This window comes from Erythrolamprus reginae, chromosome 3 (genome assembly GCF_031021105.1).
Source record: "Erythrolamprus reginae isolate rEryReg1 chromosome 3, rEryReg1.hap1, whole genome shotgun sequence".
NCBI classification, from domain to species: domain Eukaryota; kingdom Metazoa; phylum Chordata; class Lepidosauria; order Squamata; family Dipsadidae; genus Erythrolamprus; species Erythrolamprus reginae.
Window position 1 is genome coordinate 141,119,887 of NC_091952.1, and position 15,518 is coordinate 141,135,404.

At 39.2% G+C, this 15,518-nt stretch overlaps 1 protein-coding gene across 4 annotated transcripts in view; it reads left to right on the forward strand.

Annotated features, from left to right (window-relative positions):
• LOC139164567 (5'-AMP-activated protein kinase subunit beta-2-like) overlaps window positions 1-15,518 on the forward strand; it is a 207,517-nt gene that overhangs the window by 147,816 nt on the left and 44,183 nt on the right. For all 4 annotated transcript variants that reach the window (XM_070746869.1, XM_070746871.1, XM_070746868.1 and 1 more), the window contains exon 4: window positions 1,301-1,394. In XM_070746869.1, coding sequence (XP_070602970.1) covers window positions 1,301-1,394 — 94 coding nt within the window. The remainder of the gene's footprint in view (window positions 1-1,300; window positions 1,395-15,518) is intronic.

Below are 15,518 nucleotides of genomic sequence, written 5' to 3' on the forward strand. Positions count from 1 at the left end.
TCTTATTAATTTTTAAGCCTGTGACTCTATCACAAATTTTTCTATTTTTTCAAAGAGGGTAGTAGCAGTTTCTAACGGGTCTTGAAGAATGAAGACCATGTCGTCTGCATAAGCTTTTAACTTATATTCCTCTTTTTAAACTTTCAAATCTTTTATTTCTTTTTTTGCTTTTTATATTTCTCAATAAAATTTGTATTGCCAGTATAAAAATTAATGGAGTTAAGTGATACCCTTGTCAAACTCCTTTTCTTATTTTTATTTTCTCGGTAATATCTCCATTTATCATAACAGAGGCAGGTCATAAATTGCTTTTATTATTCTGAAAAATTTTTCACCAAATTCCATTTTGTTTAGTAATTTGATAAAATAAGGCCAATTAATTTTGTCAAATACTTTCCCTGCATCAACAAAAAATAAATGCAACTTGCTTTTCAATATGAATGTCATTTTATTCTAGAGTGTTCAATATGATCCTCATATTGTTTTTAATTTGCCTATGTGGGAGGAAACCATTTTGGTCAGAATGAATACATTTACTTAGATTTTTTTTTAGTTTATTGCAGCCAAAATTTTATAATCTGTATCTAATAAAAATATTGGTCTGTAATTCTGAATTTTTTGTTCATTTGTTTCATCATTGGGTATTAAACTGATATATGCCTCCTTTCAAGATTCAGGGATTTTCCCTTTGTCTAATATATAAGAACATAAGAAGAGCCATGCTGAATCAGGCCAAAACCCATCGAGTCCAGCATTCTGTGTCACACAGTGGCCCACCAATTGTACATGGGGATCTTGAGTAGAAAGAGAAGGCAAAACCCTCCCTTTCCCTTGATCTCCAACAAATGGTACTCAAGGGAATCCTGCCTGCCTCAACCAACATAGAGGCGGCACATGGACATCCGTTTCAATAACCACCGATACACTTGGCATCCATGAATCTGTCTAATCCTTAAAGATTTCATTTAATCCTAATCCTTAAACATTCCATATCATTAAACATTTCCAACATTATCGGTTCTAATGGATTTCGAATTGCCTTATATAATTTGGAAGGTATGCCATCTGGACCAGGGGATTTATTATTCTTCAAATTCTCTATAATTTTTCTTAACTCTGTTGGAGTAACCTTATTGTTCAGCATTTCCCTATCATTTTCTTAAACAAATCTTCATATTTTCCTTTGGCTGAGTCTGTCTTGCTGATTTTATCCAAGCCAGATAAAAGGGTCAAGACAGGCCACTTTCTTGCATGTATATATGTGCTGTGTTTCTCACTGTGGATCACTTTCTTCTTTCAGCCACAATGACTTTGTTGCTATTCTGGATCTTCCTGAAGGTGAACATCAGTACAAGTTTTTTGTGGATGGCCAGTGGGTTCATGACCCCTCTGAGGTAATTCCATTTTCTTCTATCTTTCTTCACCCTGATGACTGAGAGGCCCTGCAAAGTATGAATATGTATGAGGTAGGGCTACCTCACAGGCATCCTGCCATCAAAGGCTGAAGGGGGGGAGGAAGAGGATGGAAGGACAGTAAAGCTGTGTGCGTACATGATGGGAGAGAATGACAGGTGATAAATACTGGAGCAATGTGGACCCAGTTTGTACCAGCATCCCAAGGCCAAGCACCCTGAGAAGGCATGTGGATTACTCCAAACATCTTGGTGTAGCTGGAAACAGATTGCTCATGGGTGGAGGACTGAGCTGCAGGCAAACTTGTGAGCATGGGAAAATTAAGTGCTAGCCTCACTTTACTGCAGCTGATACCTAAAGTGAAAGAATGCTTTGCTTTAACCAAATGGAATCAAGGGTCTTTCTTTCCTAAGGGATCAAATTGGGGCAGACTGACATTAGACTAGCTCTGCAGTTGTGGTCAACCCAGAGAGGAAAAATCTTTACCATTGGGACCGTGCAAATGATATCAGCTCATAGGACTGTCCAGGAAGAAACTGAAGCCTAGAAGGAAGCATCCTCAAAAACCCCTCCTGGATGGCTGGATCTATCCAGCTGGATCTGTCCAGTGGCTTGGAGAGGATGACCCATTTATTTATTTGCTTGCTTGCTTGCTTGCTTGCTTGCTTGCTTGCTTGCTTGCTTGCTTGCTTGCTTGCTTGCTTGCTTGCTTGCTTGCTTGCTTGCTTGCTTGCTTGCTTGCTTGCTTGCTTGCTTGCTTGCTTACTTTTGTCCAATACAAATTGAAAGTTAAAGAGAATAAAAACATGTAGTAGTAAATATCAGGGAAAGGATAGAATAAAAGATATGATAATAGAATACGTCAATGAACAGTAGAGGAAAGGATATATGAATGGGAGAAAAGATATATAAAATATAGGAGAGACAATTGGACAGGGGACGGAAGGCACACTAGTGCAATTATGCACGCCCCTTACTGACCTCTAAGGAACCTGGTGATAGTCTAAGGGAAAAATGTTGGGGGTTGGGGGTTGACACCACGGAGTCCAGTAATGAGTTCCATGCTTCGACAACTCGATTGCTAAAATCATATTTTTTACAGTCAAGTTTGGAGCAGTTGATGTTAAGTTTGAACCTGTTGCGTGCTCTTGTGTTATTGCGGTTGAAGCTGAAGTAGCCATTGACAGGCAGGATGTTGCAGCATATGATCTTGTGGGCAATACTTAGATCATGTTTAAGGCATCGTAGTTCTAGGCTTTCTAGACCCAGGATTGTAAGTCTAGTTTTGTAGGGTATTCTGTTTCGAGTGGTGGAGTGAAGGGCTCTTCTGGTGAAGTATCGTTGGACATTTTCGAGGGTGTTGATGTCCGAAATGCAGTGTGGGTTACAGACAGATGAGCTGTATTCGAGGATGGGTCTGGCGAAAGTTTTGTAAGCTCTGGTGAGTAGTGTGAGATTGCCGGAGCAGAAGCTACATAGGATCAGGTTGACAATTGTAGAAGCCTTTTTGACGATATTGTTGCAGTGGGCTTTGGCACTTAAGTCATTTGATATTAGTATTCCAAGGTCTTTTACTGAGTGGGGGTTGTTTGTGAGATTTTGTTTATTTAGTTTGTATATGAGGTTCGGATTCTTTTTGCTAATGTGGAGAACAGAGCATTTGCTAGATGATATTTGAAGTTGCCAAGTGTTAGACCAATCTGAGATGAAGTCAAGGTCTTTTTGGAGAATAGCTGTGTTGTCTGTGGTATTGAAGAGTTACATCGTCGGTGAAAAGAACACAGTTGCTTGTGATATGATCGCAGAGGTTGTTGATGTAGAGAATGAAAAGAGTAGGTCCTAGTACTCTGCCTTGGGGAACGCCACTTTTAACAGGGACGGCGGTGGAAATGATGCTTCCAATTTTGACAACTTCTTGTCTGTTTGACAGGAATGCTGTAATCCAGCTGTGGAGGAAACCTGAGATGCCATAGGATTTAAGTTTTAGGAGTAGTTTGTCATGGACCACTGAATCAAAGGCTTTGCAGAAGTCGATATAAAGTGCATCAATGGATTTTCCTTGATCTAGGTGGGGTAGTCCATATGTTTTTGCAATGAAGTAGTTGTAGGTTGCAGAATAATTTCCTTCTGAATCCAAATTGTTTGTTAGACAGTAGGTTATTAGATTCTAAGTGAAGAGTAATTGATTGATTTATAATTGATTCCATGACTTTATATGAGACGCAGCATAGTGATATTGGTCTGTAGTTATCAACGAGAGAAGGATCTCCTTTTTTGAAGATGGGGATAACTAAAGCTTTTAACCATAGCTTGGGAAGTGTGCTGGTCCTGAAGGATTTTTTGAATACAATGCTTAGAGGTTTGGCTATAGCAGAGGAAAGCTTTTTTAGGAAGTATGCACAAAGACCATCAGGTCCAACTGATAGGGAAGGTTTGAGGTCTTGTATTGCTTTTTCAACGCGGTCTACAGTGAAGTCAATTTGGGTTTGGTCGTTGAGTGGGTTACAGGTGCGATTTGTGAAGATGGGGGATGAGCAGTTACTGTTAACAAAGACAGAGCCAAAGAAAGAGTTGAAGAGGTTGGCTTTGGATGGATCATCATGGTATTCTTTGTTGTTGGCTCCAACAAGAGGTGGGATAGGTCTAGAGTCTTTGAGTTTGTTGTTGGTGAAGTTGTAGAAGGCACAGTTAGATTTGGTGCGAAGGAGGTTTTCCTCTTGTTTGCTGTGATAGTTGAGACATTCTGTTTTTATTTGCTGGCATATGCTTTTGTAGCGGCTTTTGAAGTTGGTTACTTGGCCTATTTTGTTTTTACACCAGAGAGATCTTTTTTTGGTTTGTAGTTTCCTTATTGAGACAGGTAAATTATTTTTCCTTTTACCTTCGGTTGATGTTAGTGGTACATGTAGTCTGATATGTCTTTTAATTTGGAGTAATAATGTGTTGTACAGATCATCAATAGTGTTGCAGTTCAAAAATAAAGTTTGCCAGTTAAGAATTGAGAGATTGACATCTATGAGTTCATAGTTTCCTGAAATTGTACTTAGGTGTCTCGTTATTCAGATGGGTGTTAGGTTGGCATAGATTGAGATTGAAGTTAATCATACTATGGTTGCTATTGGAAAAGGGTTCCTTTACATGCAGTCCATAGATAGTGCTTTCGCTATTACAGAATATGAGGTCAAGACAGTTGTTGAGTCTAGTAATGTTTGATACTAATTGGTCAAGTCCCAGGCTGGTGATGGCATTGAATAAGGTAGTATGGATTGGTTCCGTGCTGCATTCATTTAGGGTCCAGTTGATGTGTGGTAGGTTGAGATCACCAAGGAAGATAGTGGGGTAGGAACAGGAGGTTGCCCACATTAGTAGTGAAGCTAATTTGGTTGCATGAGTAATGTCATAGTCAGGAGCTTGGTAGTATAGTAGGAAGTGGAGTGTGGTATTCAGGGAAAGATCACATATAATGGTTTCAGGGAGGATAAGATCATGTGCAATTTGGATGTTATTTGATGTGATGATGGAGTCAGGATAGGATGAATTTAGCCATGTTTCACAGACAAAGATTACGTCAAATATGTTGGTGTCTAGTAATTGTCACGGATAGTAAAAGTCCGTTTGAACCTTTACACCCACGGAGGTCGATGGATTTAAGAGATCCAAGCAGAGTTAATCAAAACAAGCATTTCTTTTATTATACAAGTAGAAAACAAACAGTGTCATGATAGACAAAAGAATGTAAACACTCACATAATGGTGTCTTGAGAAGAAGGGAATAATCAGAACAACAAGGCAAAGGGGGCGGAAGTGATATAGGAGGATATGACATGGAATATGGGAGTGATTAATGACAAGGCACACATGTTAAGTCTTTAATTACTGAATGTCTCTGTGGCTGGCAATACTCAGCGTGACACCCCTTCTTTGGCAGTCATCAGGGACATTGGTTCACATAAGGCACGTCGGCGATCTGTTCAGTTGTGGGCACATAATGTAGTTTCACGAATCCTTGTTTTACGTATTGTCTTGCATTCTTATATCTTATGTCGATGTGCCGTGAACAAGCTCCAACATATTCAGCTTCAGCTATGAATGTGACTGAAACATTGTCCTCCATAATAACTATTGGTTTCATGGGATCCCCCCAAATACTATTAACGAGAGCAGAAACATTGGTTAAAGCATTACAACAGTCAGAAACACAAGCATATTCGGACTCAGTGGAAGAACAAGAAATAATTTTTTTCTTTCTAACTTTCCAATAAATTGGACAACCATTCAAAAACATTATATAACCGAAGGAACTTTGTCGTGTTTCTATATCACCTGCCCAATCAGAATCTGCATAGCAAATCAGCTCAGGATACTTATGTTCTGGTTCGGAGAACAATTTCATGTTTTTCGTGTACTTCATGTATCTCAGCAGTCTCTTTATGCACGTCCAGTGAAATGTAGTTGCGTTGCCAACGTGTCTTGACAACAGATTGACACTAAGTGAAATGTCGGGTCTTGTCCAACTGCTAATGTATAACAGTGACCCAATGACTGAACGGTAAAGTGTTTGATCCTTAAACTGAGGACTATCTTGATATGTCAACTTGTAAAAATCTGTCTGCATTGGAGAGCAACATGGATGTGCGTCAGTCATGTTGCAATATTGCAAAAGTTGATCAATTTTGTTCTCTTGTGAGAGGCTAAACCCCTTCTGAGTTTTTTCAATCTGAACTCCTAAGTAATCATGAATGTGTCCTAAGCTTTTCAGTGTAAACCTTTTGCAAAAATTTCACTCATACTTTGATTTGGACCAATGTAAACAATATCATCAACATAAACAAGTATAATTTCATAAACATTACCTTGCCCTTTTGTAAACACGCATTCATCAGAGTCGGACTTAATAAAGCCCATTGAATTTAGCTTGTCAATGAGACATCTATGCCACATTAAACCAGATTGTTTCAATCCATACAGACTCTTTTGCAGGTACCAGACATCTCCTTCCTGGTCCTGGAATCCGGGCACACCCTTCACGTAGATTTCTTCATCTAGATCAGCATTCAGATAAGCAGTTTCGACATCGAATTGAAAAACTTCTAAATTCAGGGCAACGGCTGTGGTTAAAGCAATTTTGACACTTTCATTTTTAAATGTAGGTGAATAAGTATCTGTGTAATCTTCTGGAAAAATTTGAGAGTAGCCCTGTGCTACTAATCTTGCTTTATATATTTTCTCACCATTTGGTTTTTGTTTAATTCTGTAGACCCATCGTGTGCCAATAATCTTCTTGTTCATTGGAGGTTCAACGTGTTTGAACACCTTAAGTTTCTTTAAACTGTCCAGTTCAGCTTCCATTGCATTATACCATTTTTCTTGTTCTGACTCAGGTAAATGTCTTATTTGATAAAAATTCTCAGGAGGAAGTGTAACATTGTTGCAAAGAACAGGAAAAGATTTTTGCAATACTTGCTGTTGATACCTCTTTGGAGGAATTCCTTTTGTGGTTCTCTTGGAACATCTTAGAACTGTGGTCCATTCATCATCTTGGTCATCTCCGTCTCCAACTGCATCGCTAGGAACATCATCTGCGACTGTTGAAGACTGTACATCATCAGGAATATCTGGAACATCTGGAACAGCTATCTGAGAGTCAGGTTGCGCTGTACCTTGAATATCATCTCTAGGAAAATAAACTGAAGTATCATTACTGTGTATTCTGGACCAATTTGTATCTTCCTCAAATTTAGCTGAGTTGGAAATGACAGCTGTGTGATTAGAGTCAGCAAATTTGTAGTACTTGGAACTTTCATCAAAACCTATAAATCTCAGTCTTTCTGCCACTGGACCTCCTTTCTTTCTCTAGACCAGTGGAATGTTAACCATGGCATACAAGCCAAAAATGTGTAGGTTTTGAATATCGGGCTTCTTTCCATAATGCATGTAGAAAGGAGTTTGCTTTAAAACACTGCTCCAGCTACGGTTAACAATGTAGTTTGCATACCTTAGTGCTTCACCCCAGTAGAAGTTGTTGAGATCAGCGTCCTCTAGGAGACAGCGAAACATAGTCTGTAAAACACCCTGGCGACGTTCAACTATACCGTTTTGAGCTGGCGTGTAAGGGGCTGAAGCCTGGTGGCGTATCCCATTCCGTCTCATCCATCCTTGGAATTGCTGGGACATGAATTCTCCACCACAATCACTTTGAATTTTTCTGATGCGGACACCGTGTTGATTGAAGACTTGTGCAGCAAAGTCTGTAAAGATCTGAAACGTTTCTGATTTTTGATTCATTAGATACACAAAACCATATCTAGAATAACTATCAACAATAGTTAAGAAATACTTACAGTTACCCCTAGTAGGCCGAAATGGACCGACAATGTCGGTATGAACCAAATCAAAAATGCGTGTAGACAAACGTATGGCATGCTTAGCAATAGGAACAGCTTTCGATTTTGATTTATTGCAAACAAAACAGTCTAAGTAAATTGGGCAATTACTATCAACTTTAAAACCATTTACAAACTCAGGCATCTTAGATAAGACATCATATGAAGCATGGCCCAAACGACGGTGCCAACGGTGAATGCACCTGGAATGAAAAGATTTATTGGTTAGTACAGGTTTAACATTTGCAACATTATGCGGAACCTCTTGGAATTCATTGGCTTTATGGGCCTCTGTTTCTATAGTAGCAACAGGTTTTCTCTCTGGGCCTGTGCTTTCATGGTTTGGAACGCTTATACTTACATCTACCTGTGCTCGAGGTTTCGGCTTCAGGTAATAAACACCACCAATTGGAATAGCATGTGCGACAACAGTTCCATTTTTAATAATGTGGATTTCATTATGCAGAAGCATAACTTTGTAGCCCAAGTCTTTGTTCAGATGATAAAGACTGAGTAAGTTGCTTGTAGCATTTGGGATGTAGAGAACACGTGGAATCATCTGGTCCAATTCTTTTATGTAGACAGTTCCTTCTCCTTCGACTTTGCATAAGGGATTTGAGACTGAGTACAACTCCTTTATATCAATCTTATGTAATTCTGTGAAAAGTTCTCTTTGGTAAGTAATGTGGAAAGCAGCTCCGCTATCTAAAGTCCATAAATATCTTGTGTTGTACTCATAATTTAAATCAGGAACGTTGTTTAGAGTTAAAGTATTGATTGAAGGACGCAATTCACTTTTGGAACCTCGTTGAGTTGATCTGTAGTTACTGGAGCCCCTGTGTCTGCCGCCTCTGGGATCTGTTCCTCTGGGCCGGGCAGGATATTTAGAGCGTTGAGAATCAGCAGATTGAGTGCATTGAAAATCTGTTCTTCTGGATTGGTTACCTCTTTGTTGGTAACTGCGACTCGCTGGAGCTCTAGAAGTAGCTGTTCTGGATTTTAGCCTGCGTTCCATAATGACTTCTTCTTCAGTTAAGATTTGGCAAACTCTGGATGTGGTACATTGAGGTAAGGGTATGTTATGGCATTTTGTAATAGCTTCTTTCCAGTCCTCATTTAGCGACGAGATGATTGCCATAGTCATTTGTAGGTGATCAATATTATATCCTCTTTCTGCCTATTCCTTTTGCATTGCCAAGAGTTTTGACAAGTGTGGAGCAATTTTCTCCCCAGGTTTTAATTTTGCATTTAAAAAGTCAGTGAACAATAAACATGTTCCTTCGGCTGAAATTGGTCGGTAGAGTTCGTCAAGGGCAGTGATCACGGCATTTGCGGTAGTATCAAGTGAAAATCTAACTGATAAATCGGTATCGAGAGACATAAGAATCAAAATAGTTGCTTTTGTATCTAAAGCTCTTTCTTCTTCAGTCCACTGTCTATTTGGTGGGTTGAAAGTCATGTGGTCAACCCCTTCTGCAGCTAATATCAGTCTAATCTGGTGTAACCACGTTTTATAATTCCACCCACTGTTCTTTAATTTGGACTCACCTTGCAATGGTGCCAAGGTAGAGAATTGTCCTTGAATTGCAACCGGTATTGGTTGTGGCAGTTGAGGAAGTGGTGCCAATGGTGGTTGTGCCGGCTGAAGGGGAATCTGTGGCAATTGCACGGGTTGAACTGGAATCTGTGGAAATTGCGTAGGTTGAACTGGTTGTGGCAATTGCATGGGTGAAGTAGAAACTTGTGGCAGTTGTACCTGTGAAAATTGCGCCCCTTGGCTTCGTTGCAGTATTTGCTGCAAAAATGTTGATTGAGGTACAAACCTTTCTTTGTCTGCAGTGTAAAATTGTCCTGCTGAAGCTCCTTGATTCATTTGATTATCTAAAAAGAAATCTTTCTGACACAGATTAACATTTTTTTGGTCATATAAATTTTCTGGTGACCTAAATTGCTTAAAACGGTCACTGGATAACACTGCAGGGTCATTTTGGAGAAAAGAGACATTTGGGTGCAGTTGCTTACATTGGCCACCAGGTGGCGCTGCAGGATTATTTTTCATCATTTGGCTCGAAAATGAAAAAAATGGTTTTGGTAAATTCTCAGTTTGGCCACTGGGTGGCACTGCACCATGCCCTTTGGATGGTAAGGTAAGCGTGACATCAATGCTTTTAAAACAGGGAACTTGCCCCCCCCAGAGACTCCATTTTCTTAGCTTCTAATAACTTGTATATTTCCCCTTGACAAAACATCATATGCATATTTCTTAATTCATTTAACCTTCTTTCTTTCTTAGTTATCTGACTGCAATAGAAATCAATTATTTCATGTTCACTCTTTGTAAGGACAATTGATTTTCTGTTTACATAAAAGTTTGCGAGGTAATCCTGAGCAATTTGGATATCTCTTTGTAAATCTTTTGCAAGAGCTTTCACAGTAGGTAAATCAATATTTGATAGCAAAGAATCTGACAGCAAATGTTGGCTTTCCTGTAAAGTTAATTCAGAGTGTTTTGAGAACATCTGTTTCTCATTAAAAACTGTTTCTTTTGGCCAGGCTCCCAGACCAGCGGAAGATTTATTTATTTCTTCAGCCTGCAGCTGTTGCTCTGAAGTATGATCATTATATATCTGTGTCTGACCAGAAGCACAGAATTGAGAAGCCTGTTCTGATAACATTACATTTTCTGTAAGAGTAATTAACTGTTCTATGGGGGGGTTAGACTCACTGCGAAAATCTTCTGTGATCTTGGCAATAGGTGAAATTCTTTCAGCAGGAATTCCCCCCATCAGGGGGGCAGGAGTTTCTTCTTGTGGAGTTGGCATGCCTGGTGCCGGAGGATCAAAAGGATGAAACCTCTGTTTCTTTGCAGGCATATCAGACTTAATTAATTAAAGCAGAGCCATCCTTCTGCTTCCATGTCACGGATAGTAAAAGTCCGTTTGAACCTTTACACCCGCGGAGGTCGATGGATTTAAGAGATCCAAGCAGAGTTAATCAAAACAAGCATTTCTTTTATTATAAAAGTAGAAAACAAACAGTGTCATGATAGACAAAAGAATGTAAACAGCTCACATAATGGCGTCTTGAGAAGAAGGGAATAATCAGAACAACAAGGCAAAGGGGGCGGAAGTGATATAGGAGGATATGACATGGAATATGGGAGTGATTAATGACAAGGCACACATGTTAACTCTTTAATTACTGAATGTCTCTGTGGCTGGCAATACTCAGCCTGACAGTAATAGGAGGAATTCAGACATCTTGTTGGTTATACTTCTTGCATTGATTAGTTTACATTTAAGATTGATTTTGGGTTCTGGATTGAAATAGGACTGAGTTGGATTGAAATTGGATTGCCTTAAGATAGTAAGGGGAGCGCTTCCCTATTCATTGGTGGAAGTGTTGGGGATGTCCATTTGCTGATGAGGGATGATAGGGATAGAAGTGTGGGATGGCTGGAAGATGAAGGGAGGGTTGTGGGTCTTGGTTTTGATGCATTCAGTGCGGTAATCTATGTATAGGTTAGTTTAACCAAGATCTTGCTGTGCTGTTCAAAAAAACTCCCTAATGTTATGTTCCCGGGTCTATTTGACCCGGACCACAAATTGATCATTTTCGGTACTTATATTTGGTCTTTTTGAAAGCTTTTTTCACTTGTAAACAGGTTTGAACATTTCTGCACACATTGAAATGAAAATTGAAATGAAAAAATTAATGCTTATTAGTTTATTTTGCTGATAAAATGTGCGCCCCCCCCCGTTTTTGTGAATTTTGTTTTTGATTTATGCATAGTTTTGCTTGCAAAATGCGGTTCTATTTTACTAAACCTGGTGTAGGATTGGTAGCTTGAACATTTCTGAAAATTGAACTGGAAAAATTGATGCATTTTTATTTTGCTGATGAAATGCACCCCCCCTGTTTTTCTGAAATAGTTTTCAATTTATGGATAGGTTTGCTTGCAAAATGCGTTCTATTTTACTAAAGTTGGTGTGGGAACATTTCTGAACATAATGATATGAAAATTGAACTGGAAAAATTGATGCATATTTGTTTATTTTGCACATAAAGGTCTTCCCCCCCGTGTTCAATTATTTCAATTTATATAAAAATTATGCTGTTAATTTCAAACTTACATACTTGTTTTTAGTAAAATGCATTTCTTTCATAAAAGTAGTTGTCTGGCTACAATGTGCTTGCTTTTCAAAAGGATATTCCAAATATTTCTAGCCAAATATATATAAAAAGTGAAAATAATGGCACACAGCAAGGCCAGGGGGGGGTGGCCCTTTTGTAGCCAAAATAAACAAATAAGAATCATTTTTTTCAGTTCATTTCTATTTTTCTTATTATCAGGATTGTTCAATTTAGTATATCAAAACTTTTGGGGGGAAATTCCTTAGATATTTGTAGCCTAAAAATATATATAAATTGACACAAAATTCAGAAAAAATGGGGGGAGGGGCTTTTTGATCAAAATAAAAATATAAGCCTCAATTCTTTCAGTTCAATTTTCATATCATTATGTTCAGAAATGTTCAAACATGTTTCCCAGTGAAAAAGGTTTTCAAAAAGACCAAATTCAAGTACCTAAACGAAACAGACTCAACGTGACTTTTTTTCTTTGCCCATAAAAAAATTAACCCCCACCTCCACAAATATTTTTATGATGATCAGCAATGTTAAATTGAGTAAATGAATGCCTAAGATATTAAAAATATTTTGGATTTGGCATGGGGAAATTAAACATCTCCCCTGGGAACGTTTAATTTATACATGGTATGCTTGTGTGTGTCTGTTAGTATATGGGGTTTTTAAATCTTTAAATATTTTAATTAATTGGATTATTATGATTGTTTCACATGTTGTGAGCCGCCCCGAGTCTTCAGAGAGGGGCGGCATACAAATCCAAATAATAAATAAATAAATAAATAAATAAAGTGAAAATGGTTGCAAGCAGCCAGGGGGGGAGGGAGGCCTTATTTCTTATTTTAAAAAACCAATAAGCATCATTTTTTTCAGTTCATTTATATTTTTCTTATGTTCAGAAATGTTCAAACTACCAATCCCACACCAACTTTAGTAAAATTGAACACATTTTGCAAGCTAAACTATCTATAAATTGAAAAAAACTTCACAAATAAAGGGGGGGGGTTCTGCCTTTTATAATCAAAATAAAGCAATATGCATAATTTTTTTTCACTTCAATTTTCATATCACTGTGTGCAGAAATGTTCAGACTACTTTCCAAGTGAAAAAAGTTTTCAAATTGATCAAACATAAGCACTTCAAATGAATAATTTTCGGTCCGGGTCAGGGTATCCCGGGAACAGTACAAGTGTTTTTTCAGCAAGAAACTCCCCCCCAAAAAAATTCTCATAGAGAGAACCCCTGAAATGATGAAAAGTCATGAAATTTCAAGTTTCAGATATGCAGGGAAATTTTTTTACAGGGTCTCAAACTTTGATTTTGGGTCTCACAGGCCCGAACAGCACAGCAAGGTTAAGTTCGGCCCGAAGTTCATGAGAGCGGATGCATTTAAGTAGAGATAGATCTGGTCTGGATCTAAGTTTGCTGTAGTTGGTGTTATTTCTGGCGATAGAGTTCATAGTCTTGATGAACTGTTGTTTGGTAGTCTCACTTTTACAAACAACTCTACAGAATCGGGGATCTATTGATCCATCACTGTACCTAAGTACAGGGCTGTTTCTAGTGACCTCTAAGGTGTCATCAGGGACAATTGTTTGAGGATGCTGGCTGCGAATGATGTTACGTATATTTGCTAGATCAGATTCCCCATTTTCCTCAAGGCCAAATAGGATGGCATTCTGACACTTTTGTTCATGCTTCATGGCATCTTTAATGAGGGTGGGGATGTCGGCAGTTGGGTTTGGAGGTAGCGGTCCAAGGCGTCTTCCTTGGAGGGTCAGAAAAAAGAAGTGGAAAGAGAAACCCATGAGAGTGACAGTCACCTATAGGGGCCATAGAAACTTGCTGGGGACATAATTTGGTCAAAGAATTATAAACTAACAAAATCATTGGCATATAGCCGCCCCGAGTCTACGGAGAGGGGCGGCATACAAATCTAATAAATAATAATAATAATAAATAATATAGGGAGAACCTATATAAGATGTATTATAGATGGCATCCCCCCCCCCGCAAGATTGGCCCAGATGTACCCAAAATTAAAACCACAATGTTGGAGATGTAAGGAAAAGATGTGAACATATTATCATGTTTGGTGGACTTGTCCAATGATTTAAAAATTCTGGATTAAGATACAAAAATGGCTATTTGACATACTTAAAATTAAAGTAAATAGGAAACCGGAAGCATATTTATTAGGAATTATAGACTAAAAACTAGACCAGGATAAATACTATTTAAGAATACATATACTTACAGCAGCCAGAATGGCAGTAGCTCAATGTTGGAAGCAAACAAATTTGGCCAGATGACTCACTGACCCTTAAACATTTTTTTGACTGTGCAGAGGCAGATGCGCTAACGTTAAAATTAAAAAATAAGGAAGACACTGACTATTACAAAATTTGGAATTGCTTTTATGAATGGTTTAAGAAGAGGAAAGGAAATTAAAATCACAATATAGTGATACCTCGTCTTACGAACTTAATTGGTTCCAGGATGAGGTTAGTAAGATGAAACAATGTTTCCCATAGGAATCAGTGGAAAAGCGATTAATGCGTGCAAGCCCAAAACTCACCCCTTTTGCCAGAGAAGTGCCCGTTTTTGTGCTGCTGGGATTCCCCTGCAGCATCACAAAAACACGGAAGTCCGGAGGTGGTGTTTCCCATGGAGGGGAGCCTCAGGGGATTCCCAGCAGTAGTGGCTTGTGTTTGTAAGGTGAAAATAGTTTGGAAGAAGAGGCAAAAAAATCTTAAACCCCGTGTTTGTATCTTGAAAAGTTTGTATGACGAGGGGTTTGTAAGACAAGGTATCACTGTACAATTAAATTTATTATATATCTATGTAATATATATACAAGGTGTTCTGTCTGGGTGCCCCCAGACTTCAACACCAACTGGAAAAAGCAGCCAGACACGCTGGTAAAAGCAAAAGCACTTTATAGTTTGAAAAATAAACACAGAGAAAAACCTGTTCTTCCCAACAGGCAGGCTATAAGGCTTCACAGTAAAGTCCTGACGGCCAGACAATACAGCAGACTTCTTGCTGGCACACACACCACTGTAGAGAATAAGCCCCCACGCCTTTTTCCCCAAGGTTTCAGCCTTCAAGGCCACAAGCCAGAATCAGAGATGCCAAAGATCACAGCCAGGTCCCAGGACTCCCAAAGATACTACTCCACAATACAGGAAGGGTGGGCCTGCCTTTTCAGCCTTTCTGGGGAGAACCACACCCAAACCCAGCTATTACCTATTTAGGACTGGAAGTACCTGGCCAATTGTCCCCTTCGTTGTGCTGCTCTTCTCTGCCTATGATCGATGATGGCTTGAGCATTTTCATCTAAGGACTCCAGGCTGCTTGCTGGGGAGAGCTCCACCCCGGGGGATTCTGGCTGTTCTCCCTCTCCCTCGGCCTGATATTCCTCCTCCCCTTCTGCCTGGGCCTCCTCTTCCTCCTCCTGTTCCTCATCCTCCCCCTCTGAGCAGGGAGCCGGCAGAGGTTCAGCCGTTCCCTGAGGAGCCCCAGACGGAATCACAACACCATCCCCCCTCGGAAGGCCTCTCCCCATCTGCCAGC